General features: G+C 37.9%; 1 protein-coding gene across 1 annotated transcript; it reads right to left on the reverse strand.

Moving 5' to 3' along the window:
* Window positions 1–776: 776 nt before the first annotated feature.
* LOC147504727 (uncharacterized) lies at window positions 777–5,593 on the reverse strand. Its single transcript, XM_086604086.1, has 3 exons — window positions 5,487–5,593; window positions 3,101–3,272; window positions 777–1,038 (listed from the first exon to the last, which is right to left on the reverse strand). The coding sequence occupies exons 1-3, from the start codon at window positions 5,538–5,540 to the stop codon at window positions 956–958; spliced, it is 309 nt and encodes a 102-aa protein (XP_086460212.1). The 5' UTR covers window positions 5,541–5,593; the 3' UTR covers window positions 777–955.
* Between the last annotated feature and the right edge of the window lie 22,112 nt (window positions 5,594–27,705).

Here is a 27,705-nt window from a genome sequence, read left to right on the forward strand (position 1 = left end):
TAAGTTTTTTGGGGATAAACTTGAATCAAGCCTTATGTAGTTCATCTCTCTCTATTTATAGAGATGTGCTTAAACCATTATGGATTGCAGATCCATCTTGTGTGCTATATTGGTGATTCATCATTAATGTGCTGTTACAAAGTTAATGTTTTCTTAATTGTGGCGTTGATTGAGCTCCAAAATTGTACTAGTTGATATATTTCCATGAATGGCTGTAACTGTTATTAGTGACGACCTGGATGCTGGGTCGTTGGTACGATCTGATATTGTGGGACGAGCTGAAGTAAGACGTCCTGCCATGTGGACACGTACTCTGTAGTGTAGAACGGAGGGTACTTACAGCTATGCTTCTTTTGATATTTATTAGGCGAGTTTTTTTAACTATTTGGTACCACGAACTTTCATTTTTTTTTTCCAATTTGTTATGAATTGCTATAGGGCTGCAGATGGATAGTTTCAGATTCGGATATGCCTACATCCGAATCCGAATCCGAAATTTGTCACTCACATCCAAATCCGAATCCAAATCCGAATCCGACCGGATGTATAAAATAATATTCGAATCCGATATCCGATATCCGATTCGGATATCGGATAATATCCGATCCGATCACAAAACATGGGCTTTCATGATTTCGTGATGGGTTTTCGTGATTTCATGGACCTTATCACCTGGTACAGTCCAAATCATGTTCTAAATTAACCTGTTAAACAAACCACCTGTCAAAAGCTGCGGCAGTACCTTATTCATCAAAATCAACCTGTTAAATACTAAATTAACATTAACATAGCAGTTCATCAGTTCATGCTTCATTAAGTTCATTCACAAAATCAACCTGTTAAACAAACTTCAACAGTTCAACCTCTTAATTAAGAAAATACTTCTAACTTAAGAAAATACACTCACAACCTATTACAAACATATAAATCTATTACAAACTAGAGATCATCTCTATTACATAAACATAGAAATCTGGCCCTTGCCCATACAACACTTTTCGCATCCAAAACGGTTCCAATCAATTAACACATTAACACCTGCATAGAGATAAAAATAAAATCACAACCAACTCATTTAGATATTATATTTGAAAATAAATAATTAAATACTTCATTTAAAACATAAAGAAACATATGTATCACTAATTACTTAAAAAGGTAGACAAAATATAAATTAACCTTTATATATATATATATATATATATATATATATATATATATATATATATATATATATATTCTTAAATAAAGTTCAAGAGAAAGAAGTTACCATTAAGTTTAGGCAATCAATCCTTCAAACATACTAACGCCTCCATAGAATCAACACCCAATGATGAACGAGAGTCAGTAATTATTCTACCACCGGAAGTAAATGCAGATTCTGAAGCAACACTCGACACAGGAACTACTAGAATGTCACGTGCCATCTTTGCTAATATAGGAAACTTCGGACCATTGTTTTTCCACCAAACCAATATGTCACAACCTTTCCCATTAGCATCAAATGAGAATAAATCTTCTTCTAGATACTTCTCCAACTCTGTTTTCAGAACTTTTGAACTTTCTGAACGTTGTTTCGTGAAATTTTGGAAACCTTCATCCATCTTAGAACTCCTTTGGTCACCAGAAAATGAATTCAACAGACTAGAAGATGATCCGACATCAACCATAGAAGAATCGGACATTGAATACATGGTGTACAACTCATTCAAAGAATTTTTCACATTTTCTTCTTGTTCAGAATCCTTACCATAAATCATAGTAAAAGCATACTCAATAAACACCATCTTATAGCAAGGATCAAGTATGACACCAAAACTCATCAATAAATTACATTCGCTCCAATATTTATCAAAATTTTCTTTCATAGCCTTTGCCATATCACGGATATAATAAAAATCAGAGTCTAACCACTCAAGAATATCATGATGAATATCACAAACATATTTAAAATGCAAATTTGCAGTTGCCACGCCGGAGAAATGAAGTGTAGCATCATTGAAAACTTTCAAACACTCACAAATTTTAGTTCCCATTTCCCACTCTTCAAGAGAAGGTAAATACTTATAGTCGGAAGCTAACTCTGCCAAGCGCTCAAAGGCTTTACGCACTCGGATGGCACTACAGAGCATGTCATAAGTAGAGTTCCATCTTGTAGGAACATCCATAGAAACCCCTTTCCCAGTTAACCTTGTCTGAGCTAATGCATTCAAAAACTTTTCATGCCTACTCTGAGAATTCTTGCCATACCTAGCACTCTCGAATCTTAACAATAAAAGGAGCAATCACATTCAATCCATCTTGCACAATAAGATTTAAAATATGGGCACTACATCTTATATGAAACAAACTACCATCAAGACATAAAACCCCTTTCCTCTTAAGCCAATCCTTGAGCTCCACTACCATAGTATTATTGTTAGAAGCATTATCAACGGTTATGGCAAATAACTTTCTATCAACATTCCATGCCAACGCTTGAGTCTTGATAACCTCACTAAGAACAACACCACTATGTGGCGAGAGGAACGATAAGATAAGCAATGATTTTTCAAGAACACCCACTCATCATCAATATAATGACAAGTAACACAACAATAACCAATATTTTGATAGTCAGGGGTCCACATATCAGTTGTAAAACTAACTTTTGATGGCAACTTATCAAAAAAATCTTGTAACTCAGTTCTTGACTCATTGTAAAGTTGCATGACATCCTCTCGAACAGTGGTTCTTGAGACCCATTTGAACATAGGACAAATACCATTTATGAAAACTCTAAAATATTCATGCTCAGCCATAAGAAAAGGGTAATCATACTTAGCAACCATGCGTGCAAAGTCAAGTCTACTTGTATGTGGGTCATATTTCCAACTTGCTAATTTTGGAGCTTCATTTGCGCTAAATGAATTACACAAAAGCTTTTGACCCGAAGTAGAACGTTTCTTTATCTTGCAAGCTTTCAAATGATTTCTCAAATGCGTAGTACCCAACTTACTACTAGGATCAAAACTCTTTTTGCAATGTTTACAATAAGCTTTAGAGGTTCCATCTCCTAATTTTTTAATTTCAAACTCTAGCCACACTTTTGAACGTTTACCTTTCAATGGATCAGCACTTTCAGCAGGAGCTGTTTCTTCATCCGACGATATACTAGCAGCAGCAGTATCGGCATCAATAGGCGTAGGCTCGTTGATAGGCGTATGACTCACACTACCACTAGGTGAAGGAGCTGATGCAACACTGCTTGGGGTTGGGGTAGCCATTTCCACCTACATAATACAATAAATAGAAACATTATTATTGTAGGGAAACTAGATATGCAAAGCACCACAAACATATTTAGAACTGGAATTCAGTTATACTACTTGTCTCCATTCAGTTTGTTCATGTCTCAATAAAGGAACTTGCTCCTCCTACTCTAAAACCATAACCATTCCCCATATCATTCCACTGAACACCTACAAGTTTAGCCACCAACTGCAACCTCTAGCCCCTCTAGAAACCTCAAATACTACTTATGAAGTGTATAGCCACTCTATATGAAAAATATAAGATTCACGGGTAAGGAGAAACTAAAAAATAAAAATAAAAAAAGAAATGTTTGTAAAGTCATGATTAAAACAGTTTGTCTCTACAATCTTTGAACTTTTCACATTGCTAATGACAGTGGCGTTGCCCATTTATCACTAAAATTAATCTTCCTCCCTGTATATTTTGTCTCTTTTATATGCTATTTTGGTCTTAAGTGCTAAAGGCAGTGGCAGTGCAGATTTGCAATCAAGTCGAGTCACCTTTCCTTGGTTAAAGGTGGTCTTCTTGGTTAATTAATCTTATCAAACTCAAGGTTCGAAAAGGGAACCTTGTCATCATTGACAAATGAAAACATTTGAAAGTTCGTTCTTAATCATCAAGCTAAGTAAAACAGAACATTGAGATGAGTAGACACTAGACAACAGTACAACACTAGTGTAGACACTAGATGACACTAATCTTCTTGCTGAGGAAATCATATGAAATAGTGCAAGGATGTACTTAATGGTGTTTTGGTGAAAATCGATATTAAGTTTTTTAAAAAAAAAAAAAGTTACGCTCGTTTTAAAATTTAAACAATACAAACAAACAAGCAAGAGCGAGTCAGCGAGGTCAATAGGTTAATATATGCACCACTTTAAAAAAAATCCCAAAATGACAGATGAAATTGGTTTTAGACTTTAGACACAGACGAATGTTGAGAATTTGACATATCTTTGCGTGGTGGTGGTGCTTTGAGGAAGAAGAAGAGGAGCGGTGGTGCCTGGTGGTGCGTTGAGAATTTGAGATTTGAGAAGAGGAGTGGTGGTTGCGGGTTGCGGCATGAGATTAGGTTTGTGTATTTGAGATTTTGAGAAAGAAAAAAACCCTAATTTGTATTTATATTTTATAATTTTAATATAATAATATATTTATATTAATTAAATCGGGTTCGGATATTATCCGACGGATAGTACCAGCATCCGTATCCGTATCCGAAATCTGTTCGGATGTGAAAATTTATCCGAATCCGAATCCGATATCCGAAAATTTCGGATAATATCCTATTTTTCGAATACGAATACGAATCGGATTCGGATATTCGGCTATCCATCTGCACCCCTAATTTGGTACTAAATGTCTAATTTATATTTTCTAATGACCAAAATGCCTTTATGTCGTTAATTTGCAAATTGCCACTCCATCATAAGTTACTATAGTCATCTAACCCGTCCCAATAGAGTAAATCTGTGAATCCGATGATGATTATATATCTTCTTCATCCACCACTCTACTTTCTTTTAGATAAAAAAAAAAGTTTTATTTGGTTGGTGGTGGCGGGGTGGAGGTGGTGGTAGGAATGGATGAAGAAGATACACACTTAGTTACAAATCATTAAAAATATATATATATAGATAGGGACATTTTGATGAGATAAACGTTGTTTAAATGTATCAAATGGTAAAAATTGGAAGTTCAAAATACTAATAGGGCGACAAAAAAAGTTTGGTACCATTTAGGACAAAAAAAAAAAAAAAAAAAAAAAAAAAAAAATTCCTTGAACTAAATAGTTTAAAACTCTTATTAGGCAGTGTTACTTAATTTGAAAAAGGAAAGTATTATACTTAAGAGCTCGGCTTGTTTCTCTCTTTCATGAAAGCAGCTTTACACTACATTTAGCAAATTTCACTCTTGAGGTTAAACATGTGTAACTTCAAATTCTATAGAGGTTAGAACTGACGAATGAAAATCCAACTTTTAATAATTAAGTCGCGAGTGTCAGAACAATGCAGTTCATTTCAACTGTTATGAAATCCTCAATGAAAGTGCTTCTTCTACTTCGTAATATATTTAAATTAAAAACTCTAGTTCGCTGAAAACTAAATAAGGTGAACTTTCTTAAAATAATAATATAAGCAAGAAACCATATGACATCAAAAAGTACCTTACTTGAAGAGGGCAAGAGTGTGTACCTCAAACTCCAATTTGAGAAAAGATGATTGAACTCCCAACAGAGAGGTAATCATAGGCTGGTTTACGAGGTTATTTAATGTGTTTAAAAGTAAAAAGAGGAAAAAGTGAAAGCTGTAAAAGATAAAATGAACTAATTAAAGAAAATGAGTGTAACTAACGTTAAGAATTTGAAGATTTGCTTTGGTGAAAGAAGTAGTAGAGCACCCGAAAAATTTAGTATGCGGGTCTTTTTTATATGTGGGCATGTGGGTCTTTTCTATGTCCCCATGTGTCCACATTTTTTTTTTTTTGATAAAGTGTCCACACAAATTAATCATAATTAGTTTGAGAGTTTTTATTTTAATAGGAAATTAAATAAAGTAGAGTTTCATTGCTAGATTTTAAGAAAATGGAAAGAAAAATTAAACTAAAATATTGGGGAAAAAAAATAGTTCGTGAGATTTTTCCCCTCTTCCTTATTTTCCCTCTTCCCGACTAATTTTCCTCCTTTTATTCTTTGTCTTAACAAAAAATCTTGTGACTTAAAAAATATAGTATTTATTGAAGAGGAAAAAAAAATCGAAAAAGAACTTCCATTAAAATGTTTATATATTGTCCAAAATAAGAAAAATAAAACTTCAATGCCCAAACTAAGGAAAAAGAATGACAAAAAAATGCAATGACAAAAAAATTAGATAAATATTCTATTATTGATGATAACTATTGTAGGGGAGTTTCCGAGTATCCCCTGATTTTCCTCTGTGCCTTGTGAGCTAGAAGTTTTTACTTGGTAGAGAAGGGATAAGATAATTTTGAGTTCAGGGTTGAACCGCCTGGCGGCTTGTCTATGTATCTCCTTGCTTATTTAGGATAATCAAACCCTATTTTGCATAGTTTCAAATAGCGAATCCTTATGGTTTATATAGGAAGAGCTTTGAGAGTACAAGGGTTAGGGTTGTCCTCACCGCTTAGGAGTTCCCTTCCATCTTTGGACTCTACCTTCCTATTAGGAATTTCTCTCTTTATGGAAGTTTGAATCTAGACCATATCTTATGAGAGATAGGTTTCCTTGCTGATCATAATGTCACATCGTATATGAGAAGATTATATCTAAAATATAACTCTTAAAGATATGTCATCACGATTCCTTCCTTATCATCAAACGTCGCTCTCTTCAGTTTCCTTCTGTTCAGGAATTGTCCATATCAGTTCCTAACGACTTGAAGAACTGTTATGCTTAGAGGCGGTCAGTCACGTGCTTGACACATGTCTACCAAACACTCGTGCTAAACACGAGATCACTTATTCGTAGAACTTATCCGATGGTCCTCGTCTCATTCTGGACATCTATAGACCTGGGTCATTTTCCATACACGTGTTATTTAACCATTGACAATAAATCCCCCTTATAGATGCCCCCTCTCGTGCCATCTAGCACGTGGGAGCTTGAAGTGACACTACTCTTGGCGCGAGAATCTATTTCATAAATAGTTGTTGGAACTGCTTACGTAATCAACTAATTAAGGCTCTGAAAAGACGGCTCGAACAGACACGTCATTTCGAAAAAGGTAATGATGGCAGTTCCATCCCGAAAAGACACAATGCTTGGGCTAATCGTAACCGTCCTTCTTATTTGTATATAAAGGATCTGGTGAGAGAACCCTCATTATCACTTCCGCTACATTTTTCCTATATACTGAACCCTTTGATCTCCCATTAGGGTTTAACCAAAACTCCAAACTTTCTTTCTTTTCCGATCATGAATCCCAACTGGTCACTTTTAAACTTCGGGGATCTCTCTTCCCTGGAACTGATCCGAGAGAAATTTCACATCCTTGATGACATCCTTGATGACATTGGTCTTGAATGGGGGAGGTTGTTTGACGAGTTAGCCTACGAGGAAGTAGCACTCGTCACAATCGGTCAACTTAGGGCCAGACTTACTCTTCCCCTCCACCCACTGTTAAGAGAGTGTCTGATTCACTTCAATCTTGCTCTTGGTCAAGCACCCCTGTTTTACAGAACTATCATGTACTCAGCCATACTAGCCAAGAGGCATGGATTCGTTCTGAATCGTTGGGTGTTTGGGTACTTTTATGAGGTCCGGCGTATTTGAGACCAATCTTACTACTAGCTCATGACCAGAGACAAGAACTCTCCGATTGTCTTTTTCGAGGGGAAGCAGAGTGATGAGGGTTGGGCTGATCACCACCTTCATGTGTTGGGTGATGTGTGGGACGTTTGTCCTTCTGATGCTAATAGTGAGCTTGTGGGAATTCCTGTTCCCAGAAAACACACTCATGCTCCAACCAGTAAGTCTTTGTTCTCACGAATTTTGTAATCATTATAAGAGTCTTTCGACTAAGTTTCTTTGCTATTATTCCTTAGATGACTCTTCCCCTGGAATCAACTAACTGCAACTGATGCTGTTACGGTGGACTTCATCAAGAAGATCCCCAAGGAACAAAGGATGCCTTGGGTGATAGTTCCTGATCCCACCTATTTTTTTTGAATATTTCAACATGTCTACTAAAGAATTCCTGCAACTTGCCCCCGACTTTTCCCCTTTTGGGATAAACACTGTGAATTATGGGCGCACCCCTCCTCTTGTGGATCATGATGCTAGACTTCTTCCTCCTCAAGTTCAAGATGAATCCTCTTTGAGTACTAGAAGAAGAGGAAACCATAAGGAGAAGAGTTTTGTGGCAACCTCCAGTGATGCTATGACATCGGGCTCAATTCAGGAGCCTACTATCAGTGATGATTGTGTGATCACTTGCGGGAGGGGCCCTGAACTGCCTTATGAACTGCTGGCGGCTAGTAATTTTAAAAGGGAAGTACGTGTGTCCAACCGTTCAAGACTGAAGAGAGGTGATCCTGCTCTTGCTTCTGATGTTGCCCCATCTGGTAAGAAAATGAAATTTCACCCTCTCACTGTGAATGAAGAAACACTTTTCAAGGTTCCTGCGAGTATTCCCCATTTTGGTAAGTCTTTTGAGAAAGTAGTTGTGTCCCTACCAGTTCTAGATCCTCTTATAGGTTCTGAACAAGTTGGTGACAATGTACCTTTGGTTGTTGACCCTTCCCTCCCTGATAATCGTAAGGGGAAGGGCATTCCCAAGACAACTGCTGTAACTGTTGCTGTCCCTCCTCCTCGATTTGGTGATAGGAGGAGGGTGAGTGATGACATTCCCTTCTCGCCACAATCTCCAGATTCCCCTGAAAGGGAGATGATCGTGGAGATGAGGTGTTGGGGCCGAACTGATGAACTTCCTGTTACCAACAAACACTCTGTTAATGATGTTGATATCGCGCTCGGAGTTCTAGAAGCTGCACGACTTCCTATTAACAAAGTTGAAGCCAATATGGCTAGGAGTCTGGATCTGTCCTTTCACCGATCTGCCGTTTATCTTGCCAAGGTAATACTTTCTTCTCTGTCTAATGTGTTGTTTCTCTCATTGTGTTACTTACATACTCTATATTAATTTTCAGTTAGTGAATAGCTTTTTGGCCATGAAAGAACCAATCTTTGCGGCCTCAGCCGATACATCCATTGATGACATGGCTATTGGTGAGCTGATCTGGGCGAAAGAGGCTGCTGAGAAAAGATTTGAGGAGCTACAGATCTAGGTAGAACAACTTTTGGGAAAAGAGAAGAAATTTGATACTGGCTTCAAGAACATGAGAGATACTATCTCCAACCTCGGCAACTTTCTGGATAAAGCCCAAAAAGGAGTTGCTGATGCTGTCTCCTAGAAAGTTAAGTTCTTGGAACTGTGCTCCCACTTCACCACCCAACAAGCGAAGCATGACCAAGTCCAAGGAGAACTTCACTGTAGTAATACCGAGATGAGAACCTTTGGACAAGCCATTACCCACGCAAATGAAGTCATGTCAGGTTATAAGAGGGCTCTCAAAGAGAAGTGTCTACGTTCTGATAAGAAGGCTAGTGATCTCTTGACCTCTGAGTTCTATTCCAGAGTGGTGTAGGAAGTGAAGAAGAAGTCAGCTAAAAATGCCATCCGTTTTGCTCTGAGAGTACTTGATGTTTCTAAAGAGTCCTTTAATGTAGCCAAACAAGTTAAGTTTGAGGAGGTATTGAGGCTACTAGGTATGTTTCTCAGTTGGATTATCAGGGGAGGGTGACCAACCCTTTCATTTTATTTCTTGATCTGAACACCATTATCTCAGCTAATCAAAATGAACTTATGCCTGATGCCTCCTCATCTTCTGAAGAAGACACCGATGATGGCATGCCTCCCGTTCAACTTCCTTTTTTGCTAGTGCCAGTTTCAAGTGAGTATTCTGTTCAGCCTTCAACTGTTGTAGCTAATTCAACTACACAGTCTGTTCTTAAGAGTGAACCAGGAGTTCTTGATGATGGTGCAGCAGCAAGTATTGATGTTGAACCGAAGTTTGATTCTACCCCTGCTCGACAGGCAAAGTAAAGACTTAACTCTTCAGTTCATGATTTAGAAAACAATTACAGTTTTTTAGATTTCCACCCCCCACCAACTTTGCCAATTAGATTTCCACCCCCAGTTCTTCGATTATTAGACTTCCACCCCGAATTTCACAGCATGACCAAGTCAGCCCTCTTTGACTGGATGTCATCCGGTTAGTGCATGTGCAATGTCAAATCTACCCCTCACCACATTAAATGACCAAAATACCCATTGACTCTCCCAAAACCAAATTGGATCAAATTTACACGTGTCACCATCCTATGCATTTAATCCAATGCCCACAAATATTTTTCTTAAATGACTTTTACCTGTGCATGTAAAATTACCAAACTACCCTTATTCATTTTTACCTCTTCTGCCACATGTCATCAACCTAATACACAAAATCAACGGTCGACAACATTCAATTAATTAGATAAATACAAGTTATGTGGGCTGGAAAAAATAAAAAATAAAAGAGTTTAAGCCTAACTAATTAATGATGATGTTATCTTGCATCATCTTCATCTTCCTCATATGAGAACTATGAGCGAAACAGATCCATAAAGGGTTTTGAACCCCATGCTTGCCACTCCCTCAAAACATGAATCCCCTCAAAACACTACAAACATGAATCCCCTTAAAACACCCTCACCAACAAAAGATTCCCAACTTCCCTAAACAAGTAACCACCCAATTCCATCTTAATACACCAACATACAAAACACTACCCTTACTCAATCCCCAACTTGATTCCACCACTACAATCACATATGCTAAAACCAAATTCACCTGTAAACAAACAACCCAAATCCCAAAACTCCAACACCAATCACATACCCATCCTTAAAATCAACAACTTCATAACTCAAATATTCAATTCCTCTAAGATACACTCACTCTTATCAGAGGAGTGCTTGAGGGTGCCGAGGAAAAGCAAGTCAAGAACGAAGCAGTGAAGGTTTGGTTAAAACAACTCACAAGCATCTCTTATGATGCTGACGATGTATTGGACGAGTGGAAAACCCAAAATCTCAGTTCACAGATCCAACAACTTGATGCTCCAAACCAACTGACTGACATTTCTTTACCACGCAAAACAAATGTCATTGAACAGCTATTCTATACAAAAAGTCTTTTTCAAGAAACGTCTTTTGACCCACCTATGTGAATTATTGGTGTTTGAGATAAAGGTTGGGTGGGGTGTGGGATATGGTTTACTCAGAAAGTGTGTGGACACCATTTGCAAATTAAGAGTCTTCTCTTTCTGTTGTTTTTCTTCTCATTGTGAATTTGTGATATTCATTACCTGATCACTTATCACTATGGTGGATGCAGTGATCTCTGTTGTGTTGGAGCAATTGCGTTCGATCCTCCAAGCAGAGGTGAATCTATTGGCGAACAACTCAAAAGCAGAGTGAGTGTAGATGGTTATTTGGTTTTGCCACTACTCAAATTCTCAGTCGTGCAGATGGACAAATGGATAATTTTTCCGCGTTAAATTGTTTTTGAAATTTCAGTCAAAATCTCGGTTTTTAGATGTTGTCAACTATTGATTTCGTAGTTAGGATGATGACACGTGTCACCAATGTAAATAATACTAAGGGTAGTTTGGTAATTTTACATGCACAGGGGTAGTAAAAGTCATTTAAGAAAAATATTTGTGGGCATTAGATTAAATGCATAGGATGGTTACACGTGTAAATTTGATCCATTTTGGCTTTGGGAGAGTCAATGGGTATTTTGGTCATTTTACATGGTGAGGGGTAGATTTGACATTACACATGCACTAACCGGATGACATCCAGTCAAAGAGGGCTGACTTGGTCATGTTGTGAAATTGGGGGTGGAAGTCTAATAATCGAAGAACTGAGGGTGGAAATCTAATTGTCAAAGTTGGTGGGGGTGGAAGTCTAATAATCGAAGAACTGAGGGTGGAAATCTAATTGGCAAAGTTGGTGGGGTGGAAATCTAAAAGACTGAAACAATTATTTTGAAACAATTATTCTATGGGTCTGTAATATTGAGTTATGTAGCTCACATACTATTTACTTACTGAGCTCTGCAGCTCTTCTAGTTTATGCATGCATTTAAAGCATTTTATGTTATATGACATGTACTACTATGCATATTCTACCCCTGATGCCCCTAAAGTTCATTTGGAACAACAATAGGTAACCCTAGTAGGCTAAACAGATTAAAATAAGGCATAACCAGAATCTGATCAGGATATCATGGGAGCCGTTCAAGTTAACTGTAGCTGAAAGTTCGATCGTAATAGAGACATGTGTCTTTGTGAAAGTAACTTAGTGTCATGAGCACAACACTGTGTTGAATAACAACAGATCCTATTTATTTAAAAAATAAATAGGTTATCGCCAGAACAACAATGGGAGAGTCTTCCTCAGCGCCATCATGCCGATGTAATTCCAGGCCAAGTGCTAGGTTCTGGATCCAACCCAAATCTTCCCAGCAACCCCTATGTTTGATGTTATGAGAGCTCCTGGAACTGGCATACAGTTTGGGCTCTCAAGAACACTATCTCTTATTCCAAGTCAAACTGGCTTACAGTTTACTGAGCAGTTAGTGTGGTCAGATTCCCTAAAGGCTTAACCCATCGAGAATAATCGCAGTTTGAAAGAACTGGCGTACAATTCAGACTGCATGGGGATGAGAAAGGAACTGCCATACAGTTCAACTTCCCCAAACTCAGTATCACTGGTTCTAAAGTAAATTGGCATACAATATTCTTGAACAGATAGTGAGAAGATAATTCCCTAAAGGCTTAGTCCATTGTGGATAATAAATAAAGAACTGACGCAAGGAATAAATTCGATTGCAAGGTGAGGAACTTTATTGATGACTGGAGAGAATAAACAATGCATAAAGAAGCATAAAATAATAATTTACTGATAGTACTTGTGAAGGTGTTGTGCGTTCAATGGTTTGACAAGAACGTCCCCTTCAACAGTACGTAGGTAGTAAAAACTAGTTCGGCCAACCTTGTCGATGATGTATGGTCCTTCCCAATTAGGCCCAAGCTTGCCGTTATGCTCTGGGATCTCACGCAGAACCAGATTGCCAGATTTGAAAGCTCGAATTCGGACTCTCTTATCGTATGATCTTTTCAGAATCTGCTGGTTGGTAGCCAAGCGCAGTGTGTTGCCTTCCCTCTTTTCATCTTGGAGATCCATTTCTCTGCATAATAATTCCTTATTGTCCAGGGTGTGCACAACGTATGAATTCTGAGTGGGAGCTACCAGTTCGGGAGGTATGACAGCTTCAGTTTCGTAGGTCAGTGAAAATGGGGACTCACTAGTTAATTGTCTGGGCGTAGTTCGGTATGCTCATAGGACCTTAGGTAGTTCCTCGACCCATTAACCCTTTGCATCATCTAATTTGCATTTCATGTTGTCCAAAATAACCCTATTGGAGGCATCAGCCTAGCCACTGCCTTGTGGATACCTTGGAGTTGAGAACAGATGGGTAATGTGCAACTCTTCACAGAGTTCAGCGACCAATCCGCCAGCGAACTATTGCCCATTATCTGATATGATAACTTTGGTTATGCCAAACCTACAGACAATGTTGTTCCAAATGAACTTTCTGACGTCCTATTCCCGAATGAAGACAAGGAGAACTGCTTCTATCCACTTGGTGAAGCAATCCGTCACGATTGGTAAGAATCTGACATTGCCGAGAGCGGGTGGCAAGGGTTCACAATGTCAGTTCCCCACTGTGCAAATGGCCATGGGCTGGCCAATGGGTGAAACTCTGTTGCTGGGGCATGGATAAGTGGAGCATGTCATTGACACTTTTCACATTTGCGGGCAAAAACTTGTGCATCCTTTTGCATATAAGGCCAAAAGTACCCTTGCCTTAGGATCTTGAGGGCTAGTGTTCTGCCCCTAGTGTGGTTGCCACAAATTTTTTCGTTAACTCTTGCATAACCTATTCAGCAAGATCTGGGGAAAGACATCGAAGATAAGGTCCCAAAAAGGACTTCTTGTAAAGATCATCTTCAATGAGGGTGAATCTTGGTACCTTTGCAAGCAGACGCCTTGCTGTGTTCTTATATTATCCTCTGGGAGTGTTCCGCCTTTGAGGTAAAACTTATATGGATCCATCCAGTTTGGTGTGGTGGTTGGAATAACACAAACTGTCGTAACATCGAGTGCTTGGATGCTAGGTTTGCCTTGGAACCCTATAGGGATGGAACAAGGCTCGCTGTTTGCCAGCATTGAGGCAACATATGCCAAAGCATATGCGTGTCGATTTATTGATCGAGGTAGCTGATAAAACTAAATATTATCAAACTTGCCCTGAAGACCCCTTACCAGTTCCAAGTATTTGGCCATTCGTTTATCCCTAGCTTCGTATCCTCCATCAACTTGAAACACAACCAGCTATGAGTCACTAAAAACTGTGAGGTGTGTTAGGCCCAGGTCGAGAGCCATTTTGAGGCCAGCAAGTGTCACCTCATATTCAGCCTCATTATTAGAGGCATTCCAACCTAACTGGATGGATTTCTCCAACCGCATGTTGTCAGGAGTAACTAACATAGCTCCCACTCTAATGCTTTTGTCATTGGAAAATCAATCCACAAATAGTCGCCATTCGAAGCTCGACTCCCAAGGGTCTGGTCGGATGTTCTGGGATTCAGGTAGGATGCCATCATCTGAACTGGAGGTTGTTGAGTCGTACCCAATGTAGGTCATTGGGAAATCTCACAAGAATTCTGCTAGTGCCTGACCCTTCTCTGAGATTTTTAAGACATAAATAATATCATATTCTGACAGTTGCACGAACCATTTGAATGGTCGAAATTTCTCTGCTGCAAAAACAAGGGCAAAAGCGACTCTTTCGAGTTTAAGGTACCTTGTTTCTGCTGGTAGGAGCATTCGGCTCAAGAAATAGACAAGTTTTTCAACCTTCTTTTCGTCCACACGTATCAGTACAGAACTAATACCGTAGCCAAAAAACATTTTTCATGTTTATCTGAACAGAGGTTTGCACTTATCTGAACTCTTGGAGATGAACCTGTTCAGAGTTGTTAACCTGCCTGTAATTTTTTGAACCTCTTTCATGTTTTTAGGTGAAGGCATTTCTATGAGCGCCCGGATCTGATTTGGGTTTGCCTCGATTCCTCTTTTAGTAACTAGATACCCTTCCCTGATGAGACAACAAAAGCACATTTTGTAGGGTTGAGCTTCATGCGATACTATCGAAGAATGTCAAATGCACGCTTCAGGTGGCAGAGATGATCTCCTCATCTTAGGCTTTTGATCAATAGATTGTTCATAACAAGTAAAATCTCAACTAGATTAGTCTAATTTTATTCTTACGGTATCAATTATTTATTTCCTACTCTCACATATATGTTTATGCAATATATAGAGTACGGAATCGTTCCACTCCTAAACTACCAAGACATAATAGAATCCAATTAATCAAACACAAGGAAACAATGATGAGAGTAATATTTATAGAGGGAATTTATACTATGAAACTAAATATATAAATTTAACTTATACTAATTTAACTAAGCAATTGAATATGACTTGGATAAAATATGGGGAAGAATATGGAGAAGAGATTAGGAGGATTTGATTTCACTTAAATAAATTCCTAATATGATAGTGTAGATTATTGCAATTATAACCAATTAAGATTAATTGTGATCTCTAATTATTCATGGAAATCTCTGCCAACTAATAATTAGCATGTGAGGAAGTTCAACCCATTCTCATGGCGAATCAACTAACCTACTAGAGTGAACTCTTAAATGCAATAATTCTAACTAATACATCAAGTCTTTATCCAAGCTTCATCAAACCCCTATAATGGAGGTTTAGCTAGAATTCATTAAACTATCATTTCTAACACAAGAACAGTACAAACAAGTCATTATTGAATAACTAATTAAACTTTCTTAATCTAAATTAACAATAGTCTAAGATTCAAACATAGATTACAATCGAAATTTAAAATAATTTAGAACTAAGATTATGAATACTAATTATCAATTTAAAACAACTAAATCTAAGATTGCAAGATTGAATTCGAAATTAAATATTGAAATATAACTAAGTATTTTATTCTAAAATTTAAAACTTATTCTAACAACTAATAAAATTGACAACTAACTAGATTAATCTATATAAACTAATTTAATGAATTAAGACTAATTCTATCTTACAAAACTAAATTTTATGAACTAGAACTAGGTTTTTTTCTAGATAGCTTAAGAGCTAAGATTTTGTCTATTGATATAAAAGAGTTATATCCCCAAATTCGTGCATGGGCTGAGGAGCCATGTTTTGGGCCGAAAAATCGAGCCCAAAATCCAATTTGTTGAATCCAAGACTTTCCATTCTAGCCGTATTACTGTAGCTCGAGTTTTCACTAACTTATACTACTCTGATCGAGTTATAGTCTAGACCATTGGAAAGAGCTTTCTGAGCCAGTCATTTTGATATAAAATGGGACCAAATCGGAGGTCTGAGTCTAAAGATATGACCTTTTGAAGTTCTATTGACTTTTCTTTAGCTTTCTAATCCGGTTTGACTTTCACTTAACAGCTTTGACTTGGGCTTTTTAAAGACTTTTTCTCCATTAAACTTGGGCTTTCTTCATAGAACTTTCATAGCAATCCCTTTAGCTCCTTTTAACGCCAAATTAGTAACAAATTTACATGTATTCAACTCTGAAGCCTGAAATACTCAAAAGCACGTAATTAGTGATAAACCTATATTATTAATCACATAATTGATCTAACAGCTATATTGTTAAGGGGTTAAAACTACAGTTTTGGGCTCTTATCAAACCACCCCCAAACAGTATTTTGCTTGTCCTCAAGCAAATATGAGAAATTAGAATAACTGACCAAAAATGGAGTTTTAACTAGTCTCGTTTCGCCGATTGCGATTGCATTGACCATATGCAACAAGGCCTTAAACCACTAGGAATTTCCTAGTGGACGAGTTATAGTGTCGTGAGAGTTTTCCTGTGAAGGTACTCACAAACTTCATCTATATATACTACAACGACTAAGAAATAAAACTATTGTTTCCTTATTTATGTCTCAATTATCTATACATCTCACTAGCAATGAATACAAAATAATCAAGTCAAAACCTAAGCTAATATATGCATAATAATAAATCATCTATGAATAAATATATATACAATGAGTAATACTATGAAATGCACTAACAGGTCCGTTTCTGAAACTTTGGAATAGCATCCTTAAATAGGTCCTCACATAAATGTCAAGACAAAAACACTCTGATTTTTCCGCTCAAGTTTCGCTACTCCAGAGTGTAGTGGGCACACTTTACCTTACAATCTCAATGACACATAAGGAAGCCGGAGTCGATCAAACACATTTGCCACTTACTATCAAACTAACATATTCCTAATTGAGTTAGAGGTCTTTATTAGGTGTTGTAGGGATTAGGAGATGGTTTAAGAAGGAAGGAAATGGATATTCAAAAAGGACAATTCTGAGATAATATAGTCTTCATATTATATAACTAGAGAAAACCTTGATCTTTACTTTTGCTTATACACTTTGTTTCCATCCTTAGCCATATTTTTCTTTTTCCTTGGCTTTTGACTCTTTTGATTCTATTTTTGGAGTTCTTACTCTTTATTTTCTTTTATTTATTTATTATTTATTTTTTTATTTGGATGGAATCCTTCTTTTCTTATTTGAAGCGACTAACAAATTCTTGATTTCAAAGGTCTTTCTCTTTTCTATTCTTCATCTCTATTCTCAGTCTCATTCAAAGAATGGGTAGGCTGATTTTTATTTTTATTTTATTTTGTAAAACGGTAAAGGAATTGTGGATTATGAAAGGCTAAAGAAAGGCTTAGAGGGGAGACTAGTGGAAAATAATTTCATAAGGTTTGAATTTCTGGCTATATCGATCCAAAGAAGGCCTAAATTCTCGCTTAGGATATGGTATAGTGATCAAGCAAGTGGACGTGTGATTTCTCTATCTGGATTTTACTTCTTCCTTGTGTTATTTCTCAAATGTTTCACTCATATAAGGCTTTAGGCTATATTCTCACAGGATTTATAGAATAAGTACTCTAGCCTAGATTTCAGAAACTTACTACCAAACAATCATAGATACTCATGTAATATATTTATAGATAGATGCAAAATTATTACCTATATATTAACCTAAGTTTCTAAAACTATTCTAATGCAAAAGCTACGTGAGACTTCTAGATTATTTAGAGCATAGAGAAAGAAAACAATACAAATATTCCTAAGTGTATAACATAACTTTTTATTTATATTTTAAAATTTTGAAAATTTTTACTAGAAAACAAGTACATATTATACATATCTATATCCTAACAGATGCCTTAATTACACGTGTTTCTATGCCACCCCTAAACAAGAAGCATGTTTTGTCCTCAAAGTATTTAAATAAAAATGGTAGAAAAATACCATGGAAACGCGTGAAATTTTGGAACATCTGCAAAATAAGGTTAAAACATACTAATATAGAAAATAAAAACTGACACAACTCTATAGGAGTTCCACCCGTTATGGGGTTAATAAGAATTAAATTGCTTGGGACATAAGCAGACACTAGCTGAAACTAAAAACTTACCTCCTCTCCTGCTTAATCGTCATCCTCCTCATCATCTGCTTTAAAGAAATGAGGTTCCTTCGCGTCCTGCCATGCCATGATAATTTGCTAGGCTTCACGCTATTTATCATCTACAATTGCTAACCTGTTAAGCGCCACTTGGTCGGATGGGGTGTATAGGGCAACCAGTTGAGGTTATATCCTCCACCCGGGCCAAGTCATTGCACAGAAAGATCGAATAATACAATTTGTGGGTCTCACAATGTCGACCCTAACCCAATCTGTCACACCCCGAATTTCGACAGAATTCGGAAAAAAACATTATTTGTTCCCGACTCTTCGATCTCCGAGGTGTGACGCACTCTCAACTCCCAAAAGCCCATAAACAGTTTAAAATATGCGGATAATTAAAACCAATAAAAATTTTAACTTAAACAAAGTCCTCTTCATTATAAAACAATTTACAAATGAAAATGCAAATAATATTATCTCAACTGAAAATCTATATCACCTCAAGGGAAAACAAAACACAACCTGAGATGCAATGCTAACGCAAACCACAAGCAGCAACCAATCTTCTTCATCACTAAACCTGTCAAGACTTATTAACTATGTTCATTTAATGAACACACCCGATAAGCAAACATGCAAATCGGGTGACATTATAAACAATCTTTGGTGTGAGTAGCCCTAAAACAACATATACTTATACAAATATAAACACAATCCACAAGGCAGTTCGTTCCTCCACCGAGGCGCCTTAACTTTCAACGACAAATACAACATCCTTAAGAATAATAATTAAGGCAGGTAGTTCCTCCACTGAGGCGCCTTAACTTCCCACTAACTACACAACAAACTATACACATAATAAATAAGGCATGTAGTTCCTCCATCGAGTTTTTAGATTCTAACTAAACAAATAACCAAACAAACGTATTATATCGTGCCTCATTTCATGCTCAATCGCGAGTGGGTCGTCTCGCCCAAGTAATTAGTTTGACCCACCCTTCTGCAAAACCATATATAATCATCTATCTACATATACATCATTAACAAACATATTACCATAATTATATTAATTCAAGCTTTCTTTGCGTGTCCCTAAAAACACGTCGTATCTATGTCTTACCTAGTTTCCCTGGCTACCACAATCGCTACCCAACGCCGAACATGTACATCCACATGCCTCCCCTTACATAATGAACGACTCCGTGCGTAACTACCCTGAGCGGGATGCCGCACACCAGGTAAATCCTCACACGGAAGCAATTATGTAAGTAATGCCACTATTTGGCATAAAATATTGCGCATCATCGTTCTATTTTGCGAACGGAATAATCAAGCCACTATTCGGCTATGCCAGGAGGGCCATTCAGCTTTACTGAAACGCCAGAAGGGCCGCCCGAAGGCCATTCAGATTAACTGAAATGCCGGGGAGGGCGCGAAGGCCATTCATTAATTTAAGCGCCCGGAAGGGCCAATCACATGAGTTGTGGTAGTCAGGTTCTAGGATTTTCGTTCGTAATTTATTCAGGTGTCATACATTAATGACTCATAAACATTTCTACTATATCACGTGCCAGGTCAATTACCTTATTGCACTAAGCCATAATATCTAGAAACATCTCAATTATATCTCATAGTCACTTTCATTCTTTTCACGTGCCAATATATTATTGCACTACACCACACTCCCGTGGGCAAATATTCACCAATACTATATTAGCATCTCACATATAAAATAATGGAGTGTATATACATTTCTCCAAGATATTGCATTAATATAAATATCCCAGCATATTATCTCATGTCACAATGCTTCAACGTATCACATACATTTTTATTATAACGTATTAGAAATATAATGTCTCCTAACATCTCAATATCGTCACGTGTCAAAAATACACAATATCAATGTCAAATCTTTATTAGATAAGGACAAACCAATTATGCAGGCTTCCACAGCATTTTATGACTACATATGTCCATATAATATACAACATAAAACGTAGCACAATTAAACAGTCCACAGTTCACAATCAAAGCCCAATATATATGCTTTACACACTACTCACGTCAAATCATAATTATATAATGAATATAAACAAACGTGTGAAAAACTAGAAAAGTCAACGTTTCCTAGTCAACAGTCAAAGTCAAAGTCAACCGTCAATGGTCAAAGGTCAACAGGTCCTGGTCAAAGTCAAAGTCAACCGTCAAAGTCAAACTGTCATCGTCAAAGTCGAACTGTCGTTTCCATGTTCGACAGGTTCATGGTCATAGCCATGGTTCATGGCTAAGGTCAAAGGTGCATGGCTCATGGGCTCATGACCAAGGTCATGGTTCGGACTCAACTGGCCAAGCCCAAACCTTAGAACCCGAAAGTCTAAAACCAACTTATTAATTCTACCCGACCCAATTGGATCGATTTAAGTCCTAAGGACTGGTCCCAAGCTATATTAGAAACGGGCCCAAAAACTTATATTGAACTGGCCCAAAACATAATTGGAGAAGGCCCAAACAAAACTTAATTAAACTGATCCAAAAATACAAATGGGTTTGGCCCACAATTACAAAAATTAGAACTGGCCCATAACAAGTTATCAACTAATAGGAAAAATGGCCCAAACAAAAATAGAAATGAACTGGCCCAATACTTTAGAACATAATCGGACTGACCTCTAAAATAGAATCCGGGCCCAAACAAAACCAAAAGAAACTGGCCCAAACAAAACAACCAAAATCGGGCCCAAAAACCAACTAAGGCCCAAGACCAAATAATAGAACTTTGGCCCAACATACAATAAAATCGGCCCATAGAAACAAACTAACAAAGGCCCAACTAAGATGAACAGTTACTGTTCATCTTCTCTAGCTCCATCAGCCACCACCACCGCTCGAATTCCGGCCACCACTCGTCTGCCCCATTCAAGCTAACGGTTTCAATCCCCCTAAAAACCCAAACAACATTAATAAAACCAAAAATCCCAAATCGTCAAATCCCAACATCACCAAAATTAGATCTGGAAGAATTCCCACCGCCATTAATGGCTTCTCTCCGAGCTTTGACAGCCCCCATCAACAGCCCTCACTCACTACCCCCATTCCTCAAACAAACAACCCACGACACCAACAAAACAGTTCACAACAACAGTTCACATAAAAATCAAAACCTCAGTATCGCAGTAATGGTGTTCGGCGCCATTGACGCCTGTTCAAGGCTCCCAACAGCCCAACCACCGTACTCCAACCCCCAACAATCCATCAAACCCACTCATCAGTCCACAACCAAACACCAACAACAAAAACGAGTTCAACCCGCCACCATCAGTACGGTTTCACAACCAAAAACTGGGCGCTTCCTCGCGACGCCATTAGCGCTGTCGTGAGCGTGAACGAGCTACAACAAATATTTAAGTTCAAAGTCCACGCCGCCATTAACGCCTCGGCCGAGCTTCAAGCTTCCAAAGCTTCAACATTTTAATGATTCAAGCGGTGTTTGACTAGAGTTTTAACAACTCGGACGAAAACACGATGTCGAATAAAACAATATAATGAGCGATATAAAAGCGAAACCTTAGGCGATATACCGATATTCAAAAGCGATAAAATCGGTGATATAGCAAAATAGCTACTCACGCCCGTGCGAAAGCTCTCCTACGAATTCCTCCGAGTCCGAGCCGTCGCGCTCCACCCTCCAGAAATCCAGCTTTCATCTCTGCCTCCATTTTTAATTATTTTATTATTCTCTGAACCCTATTTTCTAGAAAAATGTGTTTATATACTTGGGTCCGAAACCCAAGCCCAACACAGACTCGGGCCCAAAACCAGGCCCACGTATCCCGAGTCCAATCCGACGAATTTTGAAAATAAATAAATAAATAATTAATAAATAGAAAAATACATATTTAAAAAATACGGGCGTTACACAATCCATGAAACGGGCACAAAAAACAGGGAAGAAACATAGCATAATACGATAAACTAAAACAGGCATAAGAAGGTACTTATGCCTCGTGTTATGGGCTCGTGCTAAACTAGACATAAGGGTCTGGGGAATATCATAGAGAATACGTCCCCCAGCTAAAGCAAGGAAAATATCACAAGTTTCATCATTCGCAGAAGAATAACACCATTCCCCTCTAATGTTTAGTATGATCCAAAACATAACAGTGCCCACGTTCATGGACAGACTACCAAGGGCGACGTTATATTCCCCTTGGTCCTGTATCCTAAAGATTCCTACCCCATAATGCTAGTGCAAATCCTCATAGTTATAGAGGTACATATTATCTACCAAATAGGCCTATGAGTCTTGTATTTTAGCAGGCATAGCAAGTCCACAAATAAAAGCTAGCAAGAACCTGGTAATTTCCATTGGTTCATTCTCAATGGTGATGGAGAACACTTGTTCTCTATCCGGTCTATCAAAGAACTTACAATTATCATAAAAATAAGATGTAAGTGCAAGAGAATAAAGTTTATCAGGTCTTACCATTAGCGGTTCTTAGCTTGCTTGTATGATCACCTCGTGAAACCACGCACCATAGGTGTCACTTTGGAACAAGTCTTCAAAAGACTGCTTTGGTATGATACAAGGGGATGTCATTGCAAAACTATCCCCTAGAACAGCTGCAAACGATCCTGGAACAACCCACAAAAAATCAGAATTTTTTGTGCCCACGGGTGTCAGGGCGCGGGGTGCGCTCAACTGAAGCCTTGTATGGGCGCGGGTCGTGCTCTGGAGAATTTGGACTTACATTGTTTTGGGCGCGGGTCGCGCTCAACCTATGCCTGGGTAGGGCGCGGGTCACGCTCAGGTGAATTTGGACTTACAGTCTTTTGGGTACGGGTCGCGCTCATGTTTGGGCTTGGTAGGGGGCGGGTCGCACTCAAGGTAAACTGGACTGGCAGTGTTATGGGTGCAGGTGACGCTCCACTGAGGCACATGCACGCTTTGAGGTGCTGAAATGCTGAAGTGAGAAGGAAAAAGAAGGAAAACTTGGGAGGGAAAGGTGAGAGATGAATGTGAGAGATGTGAGTTTTGTGTGGAGAATGAATGAAGTTTATGTAGGTTTGAGTTTCCAAAACGAATCGGAAAGTTTCCAAAAAATTTCAAGGCAATTGCCGAAAACAAAAATTTCCAAAACCGGAAACGAAAACAACCCATATTCTTGATTCTAATACAAACCTAATATCTCTTAGACTGAATTTAGAATAGGAACTTCTAACTCTTATAGATTTCATCATACCACCACATCTAATCATAGGCATGCCAATATCGGCAATATTCTTAACAATCACTCCAAAACAACTTCGAAAAATGAGGATCATATAAAAATCATGCTAGAATAAATAATCCCACCCCCAAACAATTCGGGGAAGTGGGATTAACAATAAAACAATGCACAATTTGAAAAGAACGACATTATATTAAAATTGAAATTCAAACAACATTTAACTACCAAATTCAAATTTAACTACTGAATTTAACAACTTAACATCCAATCTACTAAAAAAAATAAAAACAACATCAAAACAACAAACAACAAGAAATCTAGCTATGAGATGAGGAAGGGATAAGAATAGGAAGTTGAGTGATCAAGAATGGAAAAACCAAACACCCTACCCCCAAACAAATTTTATAGAATAGAGTTTAGAAAATTTGTTTTAAACGTGGGTCTTTTAAAGTCAGATTCCCCTAGACTTAATATGGGGTCGTTTTAAGTCAGATTCCCCTAGACTGTGCACACCCCTAAACAAGAAAGAAACTGGGGTGGCATAAAATAGATGATGCGTGGTCAACTATAAACTAATAGTTGAAAGAGTTGGGGGTCTAGCCATAAAAACATGATACTAAATACACCTCTAAACAGAATGAAGTTGTATAATTGGAAGCAATCATGTAGAAGAATGAAAGAAAACTTATGCAACCCATCAAAGAACATATGCAAACCATCATGTTATAGCTGCGTTAAAAAGTTGGAATGACCCAAAAGATGAATTAGCGATACTTTAGGTGAGAAAGTAATGAAGTATGGATCCTGATGTCTCTCATGAGGCTCAGATGAGAAAAAATAAGACAAAGTAGGTTTCTCACTACACTCGGTCAAAGCTTGGCTCTCAACTACAGAAATGGTGTACTCATGGGATTGTGTGCTAGGCAAACACCCTTCACCGTGAGGGTTGAAAAAATTATAGAGTGTCTTTGAGGCAATAGGCTCAAGTGTAAATTCAAGGTTCCTCTGAAATGGTGGGTGAATTGATGGTTTAGTTGTAATAGATGGTTGGATTTTAGGAGGTGGTAACTCAGGTGGATGGTGGGTGGTTGGTGGTTCATCAGTTGGTGGATCCTCACACACTCTTAAGAAATCATTGAAGTCTTCATCTAGCTTAGTTAAATCTATAAAGTTGTGGTTCATGGCTTTATCTTTAAGAAATTCATCAATTTCTTCTATTGTTATTTCCTCAGCTGCCAAACTAAATTGAGATTCACATTGCGATAAAAAAGTTACTTCCTTTAATTCCTGCACATGACCTTGTTCATGTCTTATATTAGAATTGTTAATCTCTATTTCCTCACCCTCTTCCTCTAAAACACTATAAATATCCTCAATGGCATCATTCGAATGTGTCAAGGAATCATCCCAAGCCGAGCGGTTAGCAACCTCAAAGGCTTGGACATGCTCAACAGGAGGGTCCATATTATGAGAATGCCAATAGTTATCAAATTCTTCCTCCATCACATCTTTATAAATATCTTCTAATGTGTCATCCTTATATTCATCTTCAGATGGATCAATGGGAGGTTCTTCGATGACATCTCTCAATTTGGAGTGGTCATCCAACACATGTCCTAAAGAGTCGTCTTCAAGAATTTTCTCATCCAAGTGGGGTCTGGAGTCAACATAATGGTTAATGGGAGGGTCATGGGAAGGTAATGATTCATGAAATTCAGGGTAGGTCTTAACTAAGTCGAATGGTGTGGTTATGGGAATAGGTTGTTCTAGTTGTGTGTCGATCTCTGGCAAGGTTGAAAGTTCTTTGTTAGGTGAGGAGATCATAGAAATCATCTGGGCTATGTTCTGAAGCATAGTTAGGTTCAGAAGCATAGTTTGAGAAATTTGGTTTGGGAAGGGTGGCGAACTAGATGGGTGGGTGATTTCTGGCATGGTGGAAGGGTCTGGCTGGTATGGTGCATGATAGTCATAGTTATTGGTGTTGGAGTGACTCTAGTTGATCTCGTACTGTGATGGGTTAGGTTGAGGCTGAATAAATATGGGACATGAATAGGCGGTGTGGTCTGGATCTGAATAAATTGTGCACGGAAAAGTGTTTGGTTCGTTGTACACACTCATCACGGAACTAGAAGTAGCGACACTGGTTGACTCCCTGCATGGTTTGGATGACTAGAAAACTTTTAATTATATGGGTCACTATAAAAATTTGAAAATTGAGGTTCATAATTATTATTATATCCTATAGTAAGCTCAAACTCTTGATATGATGGGCAATGAGAAGCCCAATGGTCAGGACTACCACAACATGAACATGGTGAAGGGTTTTCATAATAATTATATGATTGCTCTTGATATGATGGGCAATGAGAAGCCCAATGATAAGGATTACCACAGCATGAACATGGTGAAGGGTTGCATAAGAATCACATGATTGTTCGTCTACATATTGATATGCCATATTGGTTTATAAATATATTATAGGACAATTAACATACAAACAAAACTCTAACTATAAATTTCTAGATAGGCATGTACGTTGACGTTTACGATAAACAAGCCTGATTATACTAGAATTGAAACTCCTCTGACATAAGAGGCGAGGAGTGGAAGAAGGAGTACCTAAATGCCTCCTTGCTACACATATGAATAACGTCTTGTATACGCAATCTCAGTGTATTGAAGAAGTTAGAAACACCGAATAACTTGAAGAAATGGAAGTTTGGACTGACCTGTGAAAATCGGGCTGCTCCAGAAGAGGGCGCAGGGTGCGCTCAGAATTTGCTTATGAAGGGCATAGGTCGTGCTCATGCCTGAGGCAATTTTTATTGAGTTGAGCGCGGAGGGCGCTCAGAATTTTCCTGTGAAGGGCGCGGGTCGCGCTCAGGTGGAACTCAAGTTATAGTGTTTTGAGCGCAGGTCACGCTCAACCTTTGCCTTGTATGGGCGCGGGGTAGAGCTCTCCAAAAAATTTGAAATTTTTACAGTAGTTTGCTAAGACGTCTATCAAGTATTCTGTAAAATTTCAGATTAATCGGAGCTATGAAAGTCCTTCTACTACCCTTCAAAGTTTGTGAAACAGTTTTCAGACACAATACAAACAACTGAATATTTAACCAATCAAAACAGAGACAAAAATCTTAAATATTTTCCTGGAGACTCCTGACAGATCATGGGTATTTCTGTAAAAAGTTAAGAGCAATTGGAGTTCTACAAACCCTCCTTATTGGCTGTTGTTCCAGAAATTAAGTGTTTGCAAAACTGCAGAAATACACTGGAAACACTCCACTAGTTAGGAGGTCAAAACAAATAAAAAACTCGTCAAATTTTTACTGAAACCTCCTGACTTAGAATAGATACTCCTGTAAAAAGTTTAGAATTTTTGGAACTGTCTAAGTAACCTTACTTGTCTGTTTGTGAATAACTTACGGTTTGGAAACTGAAATGCAGCACTATAAAGATCGTATTTGTTCACAAGATAAAACAAATAGAAAAATTCTAAAAATATTCCAGTAAATCAATAACACCTTAAATATTATACCTGAAAATTTTCAGAATTTTCAAAAATTTAAAAATACCTTTACTACAGTATACTTCGCTGTGATTCCGCAGACACAAGGGAGGGCGGGCGCACTCTGAACAAGGCAAAATAGAAGACGTGTGCCCCTGTGCTTAAAACAGTGAACAATAACGAAAATATGAGAAAAAAAGAAAGAAAAATGAAAAGGGTGGGTGGGTAGAGAATGGGAGATTGCCCATTGAATTCAAGTAATTGAATTCTTGTCCTGAAAAAGTTTAAGATGGCAGCGGTGCCATTTGAGAACCCGTAAAAGCTCAACTAGATTACTCTAATTTAATTCTTACGGTATCAATTATTTATTTCCTACTCTCACATGTATGTTCATGCAATATATAGAGTACGGAATCGTTCCACTCCTAAACTAC

The sequence above is a fragment of the Coptis chinensis genome, chromosome 4 (genome assembly GCF_015680905.1).
Source record: "Coptis chinensis isolate HL-2020 chromosome 4, ASM1568090v1, whole genome shotgun sequence".
Taxonomy (NCBI): domain Eukaryota; kingdom Viridiplantae; phylum Streptophyta; class Magnoliopsida; order Ranunculales; family Ranunculaceae; genus Coptis; species Coptis chinensis.